This window comes from Cricetulus griseus, chromosome 3, assembly GCF_003668045.3.
Source record: "Cricetulus griseus strain 17A/GY chromosome 3, alternate assembly CriGri-PICRH-1.0, whole genome shotgun sequence".
Classification (NCBI taxonomy): domain Eukaryota; kingdom Metazoa; phylum Chordata; class Mammalia; order Rodentia; family Cricetidae; genus Cricetulus; species Cricetulus griseus.
Genome location: NC_048596.1, coordinates 217,212,350 through 217,234,742, shown reverse-complemented (window position 1 = coordinate 217,234,742; position 22,393 = coordinate 217,212,350). Strand labels below are relative to the sequence as shown.

The window sequence follows — 22,393 nt, the reverse complement described above, 5'->3', positions numbered from 1 at the left end:
CTGGGATTAAAGACATGAACCACTACACCCAGCTGGATTGCTGATATCTTAACTCAGGCTTGGCATCGATGTATGAAAGTGGGGCTCCACCCCACTTCCTTATCTATAATTAGGATCCTCCTCATGTAGTCATTCCAGCAGCACTGGCTGATGTCATTAGTGTCTCGGTATTCTGAAGAACACTATACAAAGCCAAATCCTTTTGTGGGAGGCCAGTAAGAAGACAGATTCATCAGCATCCATATTTTAGTAAGTGTGCCCATTCTATATTCATATCCCTGAGATCATCTTTTAATTCAGATATTTTCAGAACCAACTCACTCATACACTCTTCCCTCAAGCCACCATTGTCCCTCAATGGATTATTCCATTTGCTCTGTAAATGGTCTATTATGTTTTTTTATTGTTTTATTAGTAAGCAATGCTCAGGAGTCAGTTGTTAGGGTATACATCTGATAGATCCACAGAGTGGTGGGGGAAAATGTTGGCTGCCCTCCTCTCCACCTTCTCAGATCAAAAGGACCTGTGCATCTTTCTGACTCTATCTTCTTCTGAGTTTGCCAGAAAACTCTACAGTTCATTCCAGCCTGCTGAATGTGGACTCCAGCCTCTGATTCAAGGCCCAACTCCATTGGTGGTCTTGGAGCAACAATACAAACAAGTCTCCCACAACATATCCCACTTTTTATCTAAATGAAAAGGAAAGATTTTTAACTCTAACATAATAAAACTATATATAATAAGAACAATTATCAAGTAAGAAATACATCCACAGTGTCCAGTCCATTTATATTAGGCAACTTCAGAGAAAATACTCTATTTTTTTTCTATCTTGGTAGTCCCACATTTTAGAACTAACTTACTTTCTATTATAAATGAACAGAAATGTAACTATAACTATGTAGTCTTCAACCCCATCAGAGACTCTGGAAGGAAATAATATTGCCTGAGTAAACAGGGGGTTCAGAGCAAACTTCCAACACTATAGAAATGACAAAGACCTTTAGCTTTCAGGACAGTCACCCCAAGGTTCTTCTGCAACATTGATGTATCCATCTTCAACCTAGAGGCCTAGAATATCTGAAAGACTTTTCTGTGAAGCAGAAAAATTTGAAGGACTTTCCGACCTGGTCTTGGCAAAGTTTGGTAGCTACCATCCTTTGTGTCCTGTTCATCCAATTTGAACAATATACTGTCATCAGTCAAGGTAAGGGTGGTTTCTTGTCAAAATAGCTAGCTGTGTCACATTGAAGGCAAAAACCATATGGAGATTCTTCTATGTCCATCATCTTTTTTTAAAAGTAAATTGGTACTTCCAAGAACAGACGTGTCTTACCATAATGAAAAGCCTTATGTTATTAAAATATTTTAACTGCCACACTTTGTAGGTTTCTCAAGTATTTGAAGACAATCTATCTATTTAAAATATATCTCTCTTTTACCTTGAAAACATACCTAACATGATTATAAGTTTAGTTGTTATAAATGATTAACTTTTAAACTGTCTTTCTTTATTAACCTAAATAGTTTTTAAGAACTAAAGCTTTACATTTTGAATGAACTGCATAGAAACAATACCTTAGACAAGAATAGAACTATATACACAATATAAAAAAGTTAAGTTTGTGTCAATATACAAAATATATCTTTAGCATATATATATATACATATATATATATATATATATATATATATATATATATATATCCTTAGCGTGCACACACACACACACACACACACACAACACCACAACACACACACACACACATATATATATATATATATATATATATATGACAATAATCACCTTAAATTTGCATCAGTATACAAAACCCCATACCAATTCAAAGTAGATTCAATAACCTAACCTTTTATCCTGTCATTTCTATGTCCCCCCTTTTTCTTTTCAGAATGAGATCCCTGAATCTAATCTCCTTTGTTGAGTTTTGTCTCTGATCATTATCAATAACAACTTGTGACCAAGCCCCTTAAACAATGACAAATATCCACCAAACAACCAAAAACCATCCCCCTCTTAGGAATCATGTTCTTAAAATTACTCCTTAAAACAGTAACAGCATCTTTAATTGACCCTGAAAAAAATTAAGATCAAGTCTTGGGAGAGCTAGCTGTTGTCCAGTCTTGGTATGATGGGAAAATGCAAAGCTTAGCTAAGTTCTAGCTGGAGAGTCTTTGATGCTGGACCATCTTTACTAACCACCTTGAAGTGGTCTTCAGCAATTTGTAGTCCAAAGATGAATTTTGGGTGTTTTTTTTTTTCAACTTAGTGGTGTGAGCACAATTCAGGTGGAATCGTCATTATGGGGTCCCATCATCCTTTTGGAGTTTTCAAAAGTCCATGTTAGAAATGATCATGATTCACTGCAGAAAAGTTAAACTTTATTTTACTAAAATATCAGCTGCTCTCCTTTGTACTTTCTCAGATTTGATGGGCCTACAGCTCTTTCCAAGTCCCTCCTTATGCCTTTCTGAGTCTCTCTGTCTTCCTCTGAGTCAGCCAGAAAACTCTATGGTTCATTCCAGTTTCCTGAATGTAGACTCCACCCTCTGATGCAAGGTCCAACTCCATTGACAGTCTTGGAGTGACAATACAAAGAAGTCTCCCACACAGTGATCTCTCTGCTTCTACCCTTGAACCTCATATCTTATTCTTAGAACAGCAGCCCAACAGGTCCTTTAAAACAGATAACAAGAACATCCCCACACTATCATCAAATCTTCCTAAGGTTCCCATCTCATTCAGAGCAAAATCAGCTTCAGTTAAGGGCTCATGAATTGTAAATGACTGTCTCCCTCAGGCTTCATGACTCCCCTTTTCGTGGTGAGCCTTTATGTTCACCAACTGTAAAGAAAGGCCTCCTACCTAATATTTATTCACTCCATCCAGTTCAGTTCACAAGTCAAGAAGTAGAATGTGGGGATAATAATAAAATTTGTTGAAGGAATGGATAGACAGAGCAGTATTCATCTTTATGTATTTTAAATATCTTTATTATGTATTCTGTTTTATTATTTAAGTATCAAATATTTCCACATAAAATATACCCTATTGTATATCAAATGAATTTCTTGAAAGATAGTGCTCATTTACACATAACTACAAAATCTACTTCTAGTTCTCAAGCATGTGAGTTAACTTAGAACAAGAATAGAATGGTATCAATTTCTTATTCAGACCTCTGCAAAACTCCCATCAGTCCTAATTCACATTCCATGTCCCCTACCTCTATGGAACCAGAGTTGAAGGACCACAGTCCTGTCTGGGATGTCTGTTGTTAAATCAGAGGATGAAGTAAAGGTAGAAAAAGTACAGCCTGGTAAGCATGAGTTTTCTGGCCAGGTAGGTCCTCTGGTCCTTGAGACCTAGATGAACACACAAAAACTTATATTAATTATGAAACTGTAGCCAATGGCTTGGGCTTCTTATTGGCTAGCTCTGTCTTAATTATTAACCTATAACTACTAAGCTATGTATTTCCACGTGGTCTTGGATTACCAGATAATTCTGGACCTTCAACTCCTTTGCTACATTGCCACTCCTCTCTGCCTACACTTTCCATAATTCTCATCTCATCTCCCAGACCTGCCTATCTTGCTGCATTATTGGCCACTAGCCACAGAGTGTTTTATTCATCAACCAATCAACCGTGTGTGTGTCTGTGTGTGTGTGTGTGTGTGTGTGTGTGTGTGTGTGTGTGTATTAGGACTTCCCCCTTCACAGTCCGTAGTAGGGTATGATATGCATATGTTTATCCACATCCAAGTAGTTAAGCCTGGCAGTGGGGTAGTAGTAGCTACCAGAAGACTGGTAAGGTCAGAAAATGTAAAAATTCCTATCCAGAAGGGAACTTGTAAATAGCCTTTATAATACAGCACAAGAATGTATGCTTTGTATAAACTTGTGTCCTTTTATGTTGTTCTAGGGATGGGATGGGGGCCTGATTCATGCTAGGCAAGTATGTCATTACTTCACTATAGTCCCAGACCAATCTTATATTTTTTTAAGTGTTGAGAGTAGAATCAGCAAGTTTGGAATCAGTAAGTTTACTATCTAGCCTTATGCTGAGAAATGAAAAGACAAAATACCCAGATAGATCTGTGTCTTGAGCCCATGATGTGGAACACTAGCACACTGATAATCAGATACACTAACCCTGCAAAACAAAGCAATGATTTCTACTTTACAAGAGTGAAATATTAACTTTCAGAACACAGGCGACCCAGATGACAGTAAAACTTCAGGGTAGGAAAGATATTGCAGTCTAAATTTGCCCAGTTTTAATGGCCAGAGGTTTTCCCTACATGAATTCCTAGTTTGTACTTAGAATCATTGTGGCTTTGGGGACACTGAAGAAGAAAAAGGAACACAGAAAAGTAGGGTGAATCATCACTGAAATTCTAGATCCCCCAATTATTCTGCTAAATTCATTCTGTGGCTAATGGTACCAAGATGGCCAGAGCAGAGTTGCTAGAGGCAGAGGCAGCGATGGGAAGGATCTGTTCCAGACCATTAGTCCCAATTTTCTAGTTCAAGTTTGGGAAGACAAATATGAAACTTTAAAACCTGTCTGAACTGTTTGGCTCTGTGTTAGCTTCATAACAAACGGGACTTTTAATCCAAGCCAAAAATCCCCTTGAAGCTGAATGTTCCATGAAAGAATGTCATAGTCTTTCATTCAATAAACACAAACAAAAGTGTCTTAATAATATGTTGCTATTTATACTTATTAGTCATTTTTCTTCTGTTCTCATGTTAGATAAGGTGGGATGAATTGCTGTAGGTTCATTTTTAGTCATCAATTTGCTTTAAGTACTTGCTAAACTATCGTATTTTTGATCAGTAATACTATGATGTAGAATAAAAATACAAATACAAACCACTGAACTAATTTCTAAAGTGCATATTGTTAGGATAATGCATGAGGGGGACCTTGGCGGATTCCATAGCAGGCGAGGGTGACCGCAGTGGAGGACAAACATGCCAGGCAGACAGAGCTTAAGTGAGAAGTTTTATTAGAAAGGGAAAGGGGAGAAGGAAAGACAAAAGAGGTAAAGAAACACAGAGATAGAGAGAGATAGAAGAGAAGAGGGAGGCAGGAAAAGTCCTGTCTTCCACAGGGTAACCGGGGGAAAGAGAGAGTGAAAAAGAACATAAGTGGGTGGAGTCTTTCTTTTAAAGATCTAGGGAACACACACCTGCCATGCCCAGGTGGGTGAGAGGCAGGGCCAGGTTTGCCTGGATTACAACACCTATGCTTTCTGTATCACCTGTTGTTTTGCAGAAGTTGCTAGAAGGGTAATTATTCTTTTATCTTGCCTTAATTCCAGCCTTTCTTTCTCCATAGTTTTCTGGCTACTTTTCATGACACCATTTTTAATCCAACAAGCTGAGTCTGAAATTCAGTTGGAATTTAGACTTAGCTTTATACTTGTCCATTGGCATATTCTGCTGACTGCAACTTAGAAGAGTTCCCACATCTCTTTTGTCTGTTCCCTTATCTCTACCATGACTCCCTTCCAAGATAGCAGTATTGCATGGCCAACTTTTCAGCTCCAAGTATTCATTAGTTTTTACCAAGTAGGGTGCTCATTAGCTTAGTTTTTTTTAATACTTTGTTTTGTAGCATTAAGAAATTTTTTATTTCTAATTTTTATTTTATAATTTCTTATATGTTTAACAATTTATTTCTTTGCTAACAACAATTTTAATTCTACACAAAGCAGCTGTTTCATACTCAATATTTATTTTATGTCAATGTGTCCATTCTAATTATGTTAGTAAAACTGCCAGAATGTTGATATCACCTAATTATCAGTAGTTAAGGCATTTGTTAGCCCTTCATTTTCCCCTGGGAATCATTCCTAAATAGATTTCACATTTCACAATGTTAAATCAATAAAAATATACTAGCTATTCATAATTAGTAACAATTTTATAATGTTCACCCTCCCTTCACATACATCATCATGCTACACAATCAATAGGCCGTTTTGTTTTTGAAATGGTTGGGAGTGATTCTTGGCATCCATACTCATTAGCATCAACATTTCAACAACTACATTTGTAACTGTTGAAGTCTCCCATCTGTTGGCAGATTCCTGTGTGTTTCAGGGTGAACAAATGCACAGGAAGAATAAAGGTCCCTCTGCCTTCACTTTAGGGGGTTGCCTGCTGCTTCCTGCCTCACTGACATGATGCTGAGCAGGTTGAATTATCTCTCATATTTGTTTTAGAATAACAATAGTTATTATAAACAACTTATAAAATAAATTAAAGGAAACTGACTTTGTATTAATTCTTTCATAAACTGTAGTAATGTAGAGACTTCAGAAGAACATATATTATTATGAAAGTTTACAACTAAATATAAAATTTCTAAGTAAAATCAGGAAATTTGCAATAGTGATTATAAGCTCACATATTCTAGCTTTATCTTCTTTAGTATACTCTATGGCCTTGTAAAGTAATATATTATGCTATATTAATATAATATATAATATCCACATTTTATGTATATATGGAAAAAATGAGACAATACAATTACATGTTCAATTTATCAATTTTACTGATTTCTAAGAGTAAAATTGGTTAAATAACTAGCAACTTACTTTAAAGGTAAAGCCTTTAAATTTGTTTAGCTCCAATTGAAAGAAATGCTAAATACTAAAAATGAATACGATTGTTTCAAACTTAGAATCTGCAGTCTACACATGTAAAAGCAACCTCCACACTTAAGAGTGAAAGAACAACATGAGACATAGAGACAGAAAGATTGTAAGAATCAGATGACTAGGTTATCTGTGATGAGATGATGTTTCCTATATATTACAGGAAGTTGCACCCATGAAATCTTGACAACATGGTCACCTAAACAAGGCCTGCACAATGTCAGCATCACCTGACATCCAGAAGTGGCTGAGAAAATCTCACAATGCCCCACCCCTAGCTTAAGAGCTACAGTCAAGTAATTAATGGCTCTTAAGAGAAAGAGATGTATTCTTTTCCTGGGATGAACTCCTGATAAGTTATCCAGTTCCAAGAAATCAGCCTTAAAAGCATATACATATAAGGAACATTAAGTAGACTCTGTGTGTGTGTGTGTGTGTGTGTGTGTGTGTGTGTGTGTGTGTAAGAATACTAATTAAAGAAGAGGTCATGAAGTTGAGAGAGAGAGTGGAGGACATGAAAGAAAGAAGTTGGGGAGGGGAAAGTTTATGGTAGAAATGATGCAAACACAGCAAAATAATTCAAAAATTCACAGTAAATTATAAAATGAATGTAAAGGTGCTTAGATTTCAGGCGGAAATTTTGTCACCTGTTACTTCTTTCACATACATGATTATGTTTATTGTGGTACTATTCACAATAGATAAGAGATGGAATCAGCCTAGATACCCATCAGCACGTGAATGGATAAAGAAAATTGGTGTCTGTGTGCAAGTGGAGTATCATAACCTGTAAACAAAAATTGGAAATCCTATTATTTTTAGGAAAATAAATGGAGGTGGATGAGATCATATTGAGTAAAATAAAGTAAAATACACAAGGTCAAGTATTACATGCTTTCTCTTATGTGTGTAAACACACAAACCAAAAGAAGTAGAAGGCCCTTAATGACTATAAAGGTGACTATAAGTGAGAAGAGCAGAACAGAGGCCGTTTGTAGCCTATGTTCAATACATACAAGTTCTGAAATATCACAGTGAAATCATTAATGTGTACAATAAATGTGCATTAAAACAATAGTAAAAAAGCAATTTTGAAAAGAGAATGAGCTAGCTCAATGGCTCTAATACCATTTATAAGTGCTTTACCCTCCCAACCTTATTGGCATCTTATATGTCATGATCACATAAATTATGGATCTACAATAGAGTTGCAGTATTAAAATAAAAACTATTTTAAATTGCTAGAGAGAAATAGCATCCATGGGGCAGAGGCAGGTGATGTTTTAGTTGGAGGAGCTTTCATTTCACTGAGGGACCATGTTTATCCTCAGAAACATCCATGTCCTATTCCTTGGAGAGTTCCAGGAAGATCTGCTGAAGCGTCATTGTGAGAGGCTGCCCTCTACTAGGCTGAAGTTCACCAACTGCTTCTAATTTGGAGAAGGCTGCTGTTCTGGTCTTAAAAGTGCCAAGGAAATGCACAACCTTTATCCCAATCCTTCCTGCTTCTGATCACACTTATAGAACACCTATGGATAGGAGAATTTCATTTGATTCGTGTTATAAAGCAAACATATTTTAGAAAACTAGATTTTCTATCACTCATAGGAAAATAAACTGCATGCCATGTCATAATATGCAGCCAAAAGCTATATTGTAATTTTATGAATCAATTGCAAACAGTGGGATTTTTGTTGTTGTTCTTGTTGGTATTGTTGTTTGAGACAGACCTCACTATATAGCTCTGGCTGACCTGGGTCTTGCTAGGTAGACCAAGCACAACTCAAAGTCTTGGAATCTGCCTGACTTGGCTTCCCCAGTGCTGGGATTAAAGGTATGCATCACCACACCTGGCCAGTAACTGCATCTGAAACTTTACTTTACTTAAGCAGAGTTTAAGCAGACACTTTACTATTTTGATCATACTAAATGGAGCTCTTTCATTCTGAGTCTATTCTGTTTAGTGTCATAGGAAATACCTGTGCCCTGACCCTAGAGGTACAGGTAGTTCTACATTCTCAATTATGTGAAGATTGATTAAATTTAAGCTCAAGTGAACTTCTAGGACTTTAAATGAAAGGCATTTCTAACATATACATTGTTGCCTCTAGAGACATGAATAACAGCTCTGCAAATTAAGTCACCCAGTTAAATCTAAAGCTGGTAAACTTTATCATGGACTCAGAGTGATAAGATAGTCATTTTATTTACTTAATGACCAATGTGGGGATGGCTGTAGGGAGAGAATTCTAGCATAAAACAAGCTAGAAAATCCGTTTTATTAAAAAGAATGCATTAGTGTAGCCTGAAGTTTATCATATTTGTTGCAAGGAACTCACAGAGCAAGGAGTTAGAACACTAGGTCCATCTGGAGCCTGAGCCATCAATTTAGGAAATCTTCCGCATGACAGATGTGCAGGTGGTTTGGTTTCCCTGTGGCTTAGCGATGTGGAAGAAGATCAGATCAAAGCAAACTAATCTCTGCTTCTCCATGGGGCTGGAAAACAGCCGTTTGTCTGTTGCCTCTGCAGTTTTGTTTCAACTGAAGATCTCCTATTGTGTATGTTTATTTTTTTAAAGAAGCAATTTATTATTACCACCAATTTAGTCTTATTCTTAGCAGTTATAGTTCAAAACACAAAACCCACAAAATTTTCAAGGAACTGAATGCTTGTGTCCACCCTAAATTAATAGACTGAAATCCTAATCCTTTGTCTGATGATATTTACAGATGGGACTTGGGGATGCAGTTTGGATTAGATTAACCTATGAAGCAGGAGGACCTACAGCTGGGATTCGTAGCCTTATAAAGAGCAGAAGGGAAGGCAACATTGCTGTAATCTCTGTGAGAATCCTGTGCTGAGGCTACTCAGGACAAAGCTCTCCCGAATGAGACTAGAGAACGAAAGCAAGGATGGACATGACACAACCTGAAGATATACTATGAAACAGCAGTGTTCAAGACCAGCTGGTACCATTGAAAGAACAGACAAATAAAGAACAAACAATAAAGAATAGAGAGCCGTAAATAAAGGACATATTATAGAGGAAAGTGTCTTTTTAAACAAATCCTGTTGCCTGGAATCAGTGAACATCTCATGGAAAAGATTGAGTCTCTGTAGTGAGAGATACCACAGGGCCTTTGCATCTGGCAGGATGCAATGCACCTATGTTTTTATCTACCTTTTGTTTAAAGTCAGCGATACTTATCTGAGTTGTTCCTGAAGGAATTTCAGAACATTTGCAAGATTTAGTCTTGAGAGAACCTGGCAAACCAGATCTCATGGCTGAGAGTTGCTTAAGCAAATGATTCTTTCAAACAACTCCAGATAAGAGGTTTTGCTATTCAGAAATTGGCTTGCTAGAGGTGTAATTTGTGTAACAATAAAAGGAGGCTTTTGCAAAGCTAGGAGTGGTGAGTCCAAGGCTGATTCCCCCTGCTGTTTTGGCTAAGCCTGAAATTACATTCTGGAATGACCCTGTTTTTTTCAAAGGACCTGGGAAAAACCGAGCACCAAGACTCTACATAGATCATGTGTCCTTCACAGAAAATTAACTCAAAATGGATTGAAAACCAACAAGTAAAAGTTGCTGAACTACAAAATGCATAGAAGATAACATAAAATCTGGAAGACATTGGGTTTTAAGATAATTTTAAGTACAGCAACCAAAGGCATGCACTATTAAATAATGTATTACTTATCTGGATATCATTAAAATTAAAATCTTTTTATCTTTGAAAGATACTGAAAAATGCAAAATAAAATAAGTCACATGTTGGGACAGGCATTTGTAAAAGACCTTTGTGATAAAAGAGTGTTACTGAAAACATCCCGGGAACTTCCATATCTCAGAGTTAGGTAATAAACCCTGATTTTAAATTAATGAGTGAGAAGGGGGCAAAGGTTGAAATACATGTATATGTATGAAAATGCCACAATGAAACCTATTTTTATAATTAATATATGCTAATAAAACAGTTACAATTTTAAAATAAGCAAGAAATCTGAACAGATCCTTCCTTACAGTTATAAATGGGACAAAAATGCAAATGAAAGTTTATCATACATCATTAGGGAATTGCAAATCAGAATATTGATGTATACTACACAGATTTTAGAATATCCAAAATCAAAAATACAAATGATGACACATGCTGGAAAGAATGCAGATAAGAAGACACTCTCATTCTCACAGTGAGAATGACCAATAATATGACCACTTGGTAGGTTTGGATTTCCCCATAAAAGAAAATACCTGTGAATTTCAAGTATGTTAGTTAGATTCTCTGGATGCACAGAAATGTACTCCACATAGATAGGTAATCTTTAAACACTTCATAAACCTACTGAGTATTGCATTTAAATGTTTTAATAATTTAAAATTCTGTTGATGTGAGACATGACTGCTCCTGGCAGTACTGATCTACTCCAGAGAGAATGGTGGGGACTAAAGACACTCCATATGGAGCTTGTTTTCTTCTTGGCAAAACTGGTCTATCGGACAAAGAACTGCTCTTGCCTTGACTGCTGATAGTAAGCATGCTGTCCAATCTAGACAAGCAGAGTACAAGAAAAAGCAACCACATAACCTTGCCAAGACAGAGTAGGACAATCTTTTAAATTTTCCTGCTTCTGAAAATGGTCTGTCAGATATTCTAGGCCTATAGCCAGAGTTGGTTGCCACAACGTTACAGAAAGACTTCAGGTGACTGTTCAGCTAGTCAACTGTTTCTGTCATTTCTTGTATCCTTTGGAATTTGCTTACTTGCACTTTCTGCTTACTTGGATAATGTTATTTTCCTTCTCAAGTCTTTGATGGGTTTGAACACTAGATGGTCACAGTTGCTATTCTCTCTTAGCTAAGGTATATTAGGTATAAGACTTAGACTCTTCAGGATAGGACAGCTATCGGGATAATATCTGTTACTTGCCAACTACCTATAGCCTGGACATTCAGTATGCATTTCTTGCTTGATGTTGTTCTTCCTGGTTGTAGTTCTATTTTTGTGTATGTTATTACCCTTTATTTCTCATGGATAATACTTGATAATTCTTCTTATTGTATATAGTTTTGTGTTAAGTTTAGAACCTTCTTATTTAGACAAAAGAGGAAAGTATAGTAGATATTCTCTCCACCCATAACCTTGGGCTGTCTGCCCAACAGAGGTGGTGTTTCTTGTCTGCGGATGTGACCTCTTAAAAGGAAAGACGGGTGCTTTCTCTCTCTCTCTCTCTCTCTCTCTCTCTCTCTCTCTCTCTCTCTCTCTCTCTCTCCTGCAGTGGTTGAAGACCGGATTGCTGGTCCACCACCTCAGGCAGAATGGAAGACCATGACAGCTAGTTACCTTGTTGTATATCTGTGAGTGTATCCTGATAAATCCTTGACACCCCTTTAAACAGGCTCTCATGAATTCACCTACAAAAAGTGAGGATGTAAAGTTGAAGCAATTGCTTTGTAGCCTTTTATGTCTGGAGTGGCTAAATATCTGAACTTGTACAAAGTTCGTGGCATGACACTTGGTTCATTAGACATCTCTTGTGCCATGAAATACTCACGTCCAAAATCAGAAAACAATAAAATAAAATTAGTAAATCAAAAGCAGTGGTTAGATGTATGACCTATAACAAATCATACAAGGATAGCTTGTATGAGTTTAAATTTAGCATCTATATATGAATTCAAGATGATTAATTATAAGTAGAGTTTCTTATAAATATGTATAATGCAAAGCAATGCCAAGTAAAAGAAAGCATTTATGACCAACTGCCATCTAAGCTTTTATTCTTCTAGGATATCCTGATCTTGGAACACAAATTAGGGGTCTCTCTTGAAATTAACATATTTCCAAATGGATGCCCAGAGTAGAGCTTAGAGCACATTCCTCAGTACAAATGATATGGATCTTTGTGGTAATCAGCTCCACACTTAAGATCCTAAACTAAAGCCATAATATCTAGCATATGGACCAACATGTACTAGAGAACTGGATCATACCATCACATCCTGATTTAAATAAGGCAAATGCTGATATGAACCTAAACAAGTATGTTGCCTAATGGATGACATTCTTGATACCGGATATCCAACTCAGAATTTTCAATGCTTCTTCCTTCATGAATTTTAATTGTACTGTGTGTTTTCAACGAAACTGCAGGAATGAACTATTTTCAGGTTAAGCCCATTTCATGGTTAAGTTCATTTCTGGTTGGAGTTTATTTTAAACACTTCAGGAAGATGATATACAAAGAAATTTTCCTTGATATTCCAGTGACGCATATGAAAGCAATCTGGACACAGAAGGTTTTGTAACATTTAGTAAATTATTTCATAAACCATAGCAATCTGTCTATATCCACAAGTAATGTGTTCCAGGGTCTCAGTGAATGCCTGAAACCTTAGGAGTTACTGAACTACATACAGAGAGATAGACAATTACATAGAGTGTGCTGGATAATTTTTGTCAACTTGACACAAATGAGAATCACTTAGGCAGTGGGAACTTCTATCGAGAAATTGCCTTCACCAGTCTGGCTATTCGGCATACCTACAGAAGATTTCTTGATTGATGATTGGTATAAGAGGGTCCAATCCTCTTTGGATGGGGCCACTCATGGATTGGTGGTCCTGAACTCTACAGAAAAGGCAACCAAGAAAACCAGAGGAAGTAAGGCAGGGAACATTATTCTCGCATAGTCTCTGCTTCAGTTCCTGGCTCCAGATTCCTGCCTTGACTCCTCCTAATTGTGGGCTGTCAACTCTACCTGATAAACTCTTCCCTCCCCAAGATGCTTTTAATCATGACGTTTATAACAGCAGAGAAGCAAAGAGATAGATAGGTATATTGATATAAATGTGAATATAGCTAATGTAGATATATGACATATTGTGATATATATGATACATTTTAATTATTTTATTTTTTGAGATTATAATATAACTACTTAATTTATTTCTTCCCCTTTCTCCCTCCAAACTTCCATATACCCACATGTTCTCTGTCAAATCCATGGTTTATTTTTTATTGTTAATATAGATATATAATACATATTTATACATATATGTGCAATTTGTACACACACATATATGCAAATACAGCCTGTTCATTCTGTATAATGTTACTTGTATATTTGATGAATTTTAATTTATAAATTGGGCCTGGTAAGAGAGTAATAATTTAAAATAGAAAAGTTTAACATTACCCAGTTATATGAAAATGATCATGCTTTTTCCCCCTTCAAAACACCTATGATACTGCACTATCCCTGCTCATGTAACAATATGGATGACCCAACAGATGTGAGAAGAAGTAAAAGATGTGAGGACTGGGATACTGGCATCTGCTGACATATCATCTGTTTCCAGTAACCCTGGATTACTGAGCCTCAGCAGATATCTATTTTATGTCAAACTCAGATGATTGATGGCTCAGATCTATATAGATGAAGAATTTTCTATTTTTGTTTGTTTCTTTTTCACATTCTTTGGAAGAGTAGTGCTGTCAGAAGTTATTGTTTTTCATTTGTGCAAACTTGTTTGATTACTTTTGTACACACACATGTGTACCTATGCATGTGGGGCCCAGAGGTCAGTGTCATGTGTCTTTCCCGGTCACCCACTACTTTATCTTTGGAGACAAGGTCCATTGCTAAACCTATAGTTTGCCAGTACAGATAGACTGGCTAGCAAGTGGGTCCTAGGGAAGGAATCTGCCTGTCTCTATCTATCTGATTCTGGAATCCCAGGCAAACACTACCATGTCAGACTTTTTAAAAATGAATGAACTCTGGGAATGAACTCTGGTCTTTATGCCTATATAAGCACATTACACATGAGCTATCTTACTGGCCCCATCTCTTTCTTTTTAATTCATCTAATTAATGTAGAGGGTCTTAGTCTTTATCTGCAAATGATGCTAACAATGCTTCCCATTCTTCAATTAACATGTTTGTATGTTTATTCATCTCTTTGAAAAAAAATACTATTATACCTGCTTGTGGTTTGGATGACCAGCCTTTGGTTCATTTTTATTTTCATGGACAATGGATTCTGGATGGCCAGATACATTATCTAATAAAGTTTTCTCTACCATTTTTTTCTGGTTTCAAATAGCATTCCACTTTTGGAATAAAGCCTTAGTGGAACCTTTCCATGAATGGAATGGTTGTCACCCATGATTTCTAATAATGTAGTTGGGATCTTGGCAGATAATTCTCATGTTTGTTTGAGAACATGTGAGCTCTCAACTGCACACTCTTTCTGGTTTAACTATGCACGCTGCACTATTGCCATATTATAGCAAGGTCATTTCTCCTGTGTTTTATGCCTGAATACTGCTTTTGCACTCTAATAAACATAGACCTGTTAGAAAGCTTCTAAAAAAAAAAAGCATGATTTTATCAAAGTTGAGAAATTGCTTTGAGTTTCTTCTTTCTGCCTAATCAGCTTCATCAGCTCAGCCACAAATGTGTCAACAACTTCTCTATTGGCAAGCATACCCACTCCAGTGATTTGCATGATATTGGTCCACACTTATCCCCGAATCTGTGTAACCATCCATTTCTTACAATAAAGGCCTTGTTTTCCTTCACTTCGGGGAATCCTTTTGTCAGGATTAGTGCTAGATAATGTAACAGTGTTTCCAGTGGGAACACATTTTCTATTCATTTCTTTTCCTAGAAAATTTGATATCATCTCCATATTAACTGAACAATTATCATGCACTTCTATCATTACTTTTTCAATTTTTCATGTGACAGCAAAAAATTAAACAGGTTTTTCTTTCATTATAGTGCTTTAAAAATGGAAAATTTGTTCTCAGTGTAGATATTAGCAATTTAAGCACACATTTTTATTTTTCATTATTAGGTCAGTAACTTGAACAGTTTCACTTTGAAGGATAGTTCTATGTGTTTACCTTGGCACAATTGAATTGCCAATATCTTATTCTTGTGTTTTGGGTATATCATTAAATACAGTAAGGTGAACTTGAATACAAGTGTGATTGTGATGTAAATGATACTGCGACAGATTGATAACTGAGATGGCTACTAACATGACTAATGAGTAGTAGGTTATATGGTATGGATAGGCTGGACAACGAGTGATTCATGTCCCAAGCAGGAAAAACAAAATAATGCACAATTTCATCCTGCTTCTCAGAATCACGGGCAATTTAAAACTTATAGACTGTTTCTGAGATTTTCTATGTAGTGTTTTCAAACTGCAGTTACCTGGAGGCAACATAAGCCAAGGTTGCTGATAACTTGGGGTGTTACAATAATCTTGACTAACTTTACCTTGAAATAAATTTTTATTAAGCTTAGTGGCTTTTTTTTTTATTAAAACTGACTTTTAACCTCTTTAAAATGATCAACATTTCAAACACTAAATCATTTTATTGTTTAATTGTTCTCAAAATTTATAATGATATTGGATTCATCTAAGTTTAATGGTAGATGACAATTTTAATTTCTGATTTCATTGTAATGCTAGCACAGGAATATACATCTGCAGGAGGGTGTACTTGCTACCTGCTACAATTGTTCTTCTTGATTTATTAATATTGAATTCCTATCTTGAGAGAGAAAATTCTTCTTTTTATTACAAATGTCTTACTTCTCTTTTACATATCTTCTATATTTTAGCTCACATTGTAACAGTAACCTAATTATTAAGGATATTACTAATCTTTATTCTATTTAAGGTCAGAATGTAACGATAAGTCTTTCTGCCAGCGGCCTGAGTTCTGCCATCACTTTAGGGCCCCCAAATAACATACAGAGAGTAATATTACTTACAATGTTGTTGGCCAATGACTAGGATTTCTTATTTGCTAGCTCTGTCTTAAGTATCAACCATACCCATTGATCTATATATTTTATAAAGACTTATCATATCGAGGATGGCAGCAGCATGCGTCCTCTCTTCTTGGGATCACATGGAGACTCCTCTCTTTCCTACATTTCCCAGAATCCTCCTTATCTCCTAGTCCTGCCTAACTTGCCTCCCTATTGGCCAACAGTGCTTTATTTATCAACCAATAAGACAAACATATACGCAGAAGGGCCTTCCCCATCAGTCAGAACACATTTTCTTTGACTGTCGTCTTTCTTCACATGAAGCCTGAGTTCAGATACCTAATATTTCTGCCCTTTCTTCACTGTTCTGTGCATTTCCTGGAAAAACAATAGCAAAGAATTAGTGAGCTTGCAAAGAGAACTTGAGTGTGTGTTCCTGGTTCCTCATTTACTCTCTTCTTTTAGGGCAGGAATTTCTGTAAGAAGCATAAGTTTACTCAATAATTCCCAGATACATTTTCTTGCAGGGAAGCTAAGTTTCCAGGAACAGGTTATAACTTTGGGATGTTCTTTTTCTATGTTTTTCACTGTGGATCACTTATCTCTTCATATGCATTACTTTCTCCATTATTGTGTTCATGTCTAAAACGTTAGGGTTTACTCTGATATCTGCCATATACTTCTACTTTAGTTCATAGTTGTCTTAGAACTTCAGGTATGAAATGAAGTATGAGGCATTCTTAAATTTTCAACAATATCTATAATACCCAGTCCCATTGATCCTAGATGTTTAACATAGATCAGGTTTTTGTTTACTGTTCCCCAGCATCTTTGCTTTGGTTTATTAGTTTCCCATATAGCAGAAACCATGAGACTGACTGGGTTTTTTTCCATGTCAAAGCTACCTCCAGTAATCCTCCACGGTAATGCTAAGAAGTAATATATATTGAAATGGAAATTTTCTATTTTGTTATTTCTCCACAGCTTCTTGGATTTATTCCAGACTTAAATTTTTGTCTCAAGTGACTCTTTTTCAGCTGGTATCTACCATTGTCAGTTTCCATTTTTAATGACTCAACAAACTTTCAGAGTATTTGAAGCAAGGAAAAACATTCTAGTCTGCCCATCTCCCATCACACAAATTGTCATATCACTGACAACAAAGCCTTTCTATTTTTCATTCTTTGACCTGATAGACTTGTCATTTTCAAAAAGTTAACTTTGGCTTCACCTTGCCAAGAATTTTTTAATTTCCATATTCTATATGTTTTCCTCCATGTCTTCTAATATGCAGTAAAATATTTCACTTATTTGTTTCTGTACTCTATTATTTTCCATTTTCATATTGTATGTTTTATTTTTATATTTTATTTTTTAATCATTTTACATACCAATTACAGTTTCTCCTCCCATCCCTTTTTCCTTTCCCCCATCACCCCTAACCCATCTCCATCTACACCTCAGAAAGGGTAAGGGCCTTCCATGGAAGTCAACAAAGTCTAGCCCATTCAGTTACCACAGGACCCCCCCCCCCAACACACACACACACATCAAGGCTGAGCAAGGTATCCCACCATATGGAATGTGCTTCAAAAAGCCAGCTCATGGACTAGGGACAGATTCTGATCCCATTGCCAGGTGTCCCCAAAATGACCAGGATGCAAAGCTATCTATCACCTGCATGCGGAGAGCTTGGTTGGATCCTATGCAGTATCCCCAGCTTGTCTAGAGTCTGTGAGCTCCAGAAAGTTCATTCTTACATTCATTTGCTCATCCATCCCTTCATTTTCTTATGATAGTGAGCCTGTCATACACCACAGTTTGGGAATTGTGGGTAGGTGCAGGTTAAATGGACCAGGATGCAGAGAGTCATCCTTTCTATCATCAATGGACCCTGTGGAATTAATGCAGTGTACATTTGATACCATTGCCCAGTAGTGGAAATTCTTTTGCACCATATTTTGCTTTAGAATTTGCTGTATCTACCATTGCATGAAACAAAACTGTCACTAGAATGTTTTATCAAACAATTAATACAAAGTTATTAAACTTCTATAAATGTGTTCTTTTAGATATAAGAAGATATAAACTTACTTGTTTAATTTTTTTAATGACTTCTGGTTGATATCTTTCCTGAAAGTTTGAATCAACAAAAATAACAAAGATTAGATTCATGGGAAGTGTGAAAGAATAAAGCTGTGTGCAGACTTTTTAATGCATTATACTTAAATGTTCACTAAGACATTTGTTCTAGCTCTAGATGCTAGCACCTACCACTGTCTTGGCACCTACTCATTTTCCAAGCCTTTTTCTTGGACTTTCCTGTTATTTGAATTTGAGTCACCTTTCCTTTTTAATTATTGTCATCTATCAAAACTTTTTTTGCACTTCAACTACTGAATTTATTTTTTCATTTTTTTATTATTTTTAATTACTCATATTTACATATCCATCCCCCCATTCCCTCACCCTCCCATCCTCCTATGTTCCCCACCTAACCCACCCCAACCTCCCCCTGACTCCTCCCCAGGGATAGTGAGGCCCTCTACCAAGGACCTTCAAAGTCTGTCATATTATTTGGGGGAGGGTCTAGACCCTCCTTGCTGTATCTGGGCTGCAGTAGTATCCCTCCATAGGGAATGGGCTCCCAAAGTCCATTTGTGCTCTAGGGATAAAGACTGGCTCTGTGTTAGAGGTCCCATAGACTCTCTTGGCCTCCTAGTTGGCACCCACATTCAGAGGATTTGGTTTGGTCCAATTCTGTTTCCCCAGCTTTATGACTAGTGTCTCCATTCTATCAGTAGGTCAGGTTCACTAATCTTTCACCTACTTTTATGATTAAAAATTATTCAGTCTTTTTTGCCTTTGCAAAGACAGGGTCCTGATTTAAGTGGCAATCATTTCAGAATGATTTAAACACAGTAGTAAATACTATCAAATAGTCCTCATAAAACTGCATAACATAGTTAGAAATGTCAATTTTGCAAAACATTTAAGAAAACTACAAGGCATGCTATGTGATGCTTCTGTGTTATTTCTCAAGGTGATTTGCCAATAGACATTCCAAGTCCACCAGAACCCTCAGTTCCAGTGACCTTGCCTCCACACAACTGCACAGATGATGAATTTGTCTGTAGATCTAATGGTCACTGTGTTGGAAAGATTCAGCAATGTGACTTCAGATATGACTGCCCTGACAAATCAGATGAGTCATCTTGTGGTAGGTGAATTCCTCACTCCTGCATGTTTTAGATATGAAACTACTGTTCATATGATCTGTCCCTCTTCTGTATCTACCACACCCAGCCCAGATATTCCTATATTATCAAGTGAGAAGTACTTAGGAATGGAGCGCTATAGTAGACTTGAATTGGTTAACTCTTTAATTTTTTTCCCTAAGCAAATGCACACAAAAATGAATAATAATGTAGGGAATTTGTTGATAGTTCCAAAACAGAGAAAAATACATGCTAGCATAATCTCAGCATTTTGCAGCCTGTCAGGGAGTTTTCAAAATGTCTTAGGGAAGTTTATTCATATATGATTTATTTATATAACAATTAAGCTACAGTATTCAACATACATTTTTTTCTGTTGATCTGAGTAGGCAAATGTCTCCATTGAATACTTTAAATATAAAACTACTGTTTTCATAAATTGTACCTCTTCTGCATGCATTCTTCTCTTAGGCATTCCTGTATTACCAAGTGAGAGTTATTTAATATGGGATACTATACTATACTTTAATTGGATTAACTATTTCAAATTTTTCTTTAGGCAAATGCCCACAAAAATAAAGAATACTGTAGAAAATATTCTGCATTCTTAACAAGAGTAATTTTAGTACATGTGAGATGTGTCCCTGTCTTGGTAAAATACTGTTCTCATTATTAGCAGACAAATTCATATATCTTCTTAAGTGGATCAATGACAGAATATTGAATTTAAAATTGAACTTTGCAGTCAAAGATTCAGATGGAAGAAGCAAAATTAACACAGGCCTAAGAGGTGAAATACAAAGTCAGACAGAACAAATACTTTGCAGTATCTTTTCCTTCTGTGCTTTAAGTGACTGGTAGGTAAATTTACAACACGGCAGTATTGATGACAAGTCTTCATAATATTAATAATTAAAAACATACCATTGACACAAAGCATAGTGAAACCCTCATCTGTCTTCATCCGTGTGTCAAGAAGTTTAGTGTTTAAGCATTCTAGTAAGAGTAAAAGTTTTTCCCTTAAAACAGAAACAAAGTAATTCTTACTGTGTAACTATACCACAAATCTAGACTAAACTAGTCTTAAATTCAAAGCTGGTGCATTCCGTAAATGAGGTGTCTGTAACTGCTTCAAGGTGTCCTGGGATTTATATCATATTATGCATTACAAATGGAAGATAATTAGATGGAAGATGTGGCATTCAGACTTTCTCATGGGGAGCCACAAAATAATGTGTGCAATAACAGATCTAATGGTTTACAGAAAACCTAACTTTGTACACATAATGAATATTTTTTAGAAGTACAAATTGTATGAAGCATTAGTATAAATAACCTTAATGAATAAAAACCAGGAGTCAGATTTTGGGGTAAAAGCCTTGAAGATCAGAGAACCTAGAGCAGCTGCCAGTTGCTTCCTTCCTATCTCATTTCTCCATCCAAAAGGCATGAGAGCCTGTCATTGGCCCACCTTATCACTTCCTCTTTCTGCCTCCTGAGTGTTGGGATTAAAGGCATGAGCCACCACTGCTGGCCTCAATGGTTAACTAGTGCCTAGCTCCACCCTCTGTCTCCAGGCAAGCTTTATTTGTCAGAAAACAAACAAAATATCACACAATACATGGTATTTTCAACTTTTCCATTTTGGTGTTGCCATTTATTAATACATGACATCTTATAAATTATTTGAAAATAATCAACAGATTTTTACTCATTTTTTATAACACAGGGTCCCTTTGATCTGAATACATAAAATTTCCAGATACAGAATATGATCTTCATTGTCTATATCTTTGTAAGAGGAAATATTATAATAAAATTGTTTATAATTTACAGGTTTAAGATCTCTAATATGTATTTTTAAAAGTTGTGTTATGAACATGTACCATGACACCTTCATTTAATTATGTTTTCATTTTTATTATATATTATTGTTGACTGTAACATGTAGTATAGCAGATCTCTACCTTGTATTCTGTTCATTGATATTTTATGTGAATTATTTTACAAGTGAAAATTATTATGTCAACAATGTAAAGAACAGTTATTGAGCCCTAAATCTCTTCACAAGGTAAATACACACAACATATATTAATGTCTTAGTTTAACAGCAAAATACCATGAATCTCTGTACATTTTGAAAAGGGATATTTTATACTTATCATGATAATAATTATATAAGCATATATTTAATGTATTCAACTGTGGCATACCATGACTATTAATGCATTCAGAAAATGAGTCAGTGTCATGTTTTCTATAGTACACTTTAAAACTCTTTGAATTGATTTTATTTTTACTCAAGCAATAGTGATTTTAACATAGATGGATACATGCACACATTCTGCAAGATAAGGAAGAGAAAAAGGAGAGAAAGACAGAAAATTTAGAAAGCATTTTCACATGAAAATCATTGAAGTTCTAATTTCTTATTTCAGAATACACTCATTACAAGAATCTTAAAACTTTAAAGGTAATAAGACCAATATAACTGTTATTGTAAATTATATTGCTTTGAAATCTAATGATTTTTAATTTGCACTGACATCTTCAGGGACTAAGTTGAAGTTAAGCCATATATTACCATGGACAAAGAAGAGTCAACAGGTTGGAGCTTGAAGGTCATTCAGGCAGCAGGAATGCCAACTGGGCAGAAATGGAAAATACATGCTCTAGGAGATAATT

The 22,393-nt window shown here is 35.9% G+C and overlaps 1 protein-coding gene across 1 annotated transcript in view; it reads left to right on the top strand.

Annotated features, from left to right (window-relative positions):
- Malrd1 (MAM and LDL receptor class A domain containing 1) overlaps positions 1-22,393 on the top strand; it is a 608,177-nt gene that overhangs the window by 184,135 nt on the left and 401,649 nt on the right. Inside the window, exon 19 of the mRNA XM_035442808.1 lies at positions 19,534-19,710. Within this exon, the coding sequence (XP_035298699.1) occupies positions 19,534-19,710 (177 nt within the window). The remainder of the gene's footprint in view (positions 1-19,533; positions 19,711-22,393) is intronic.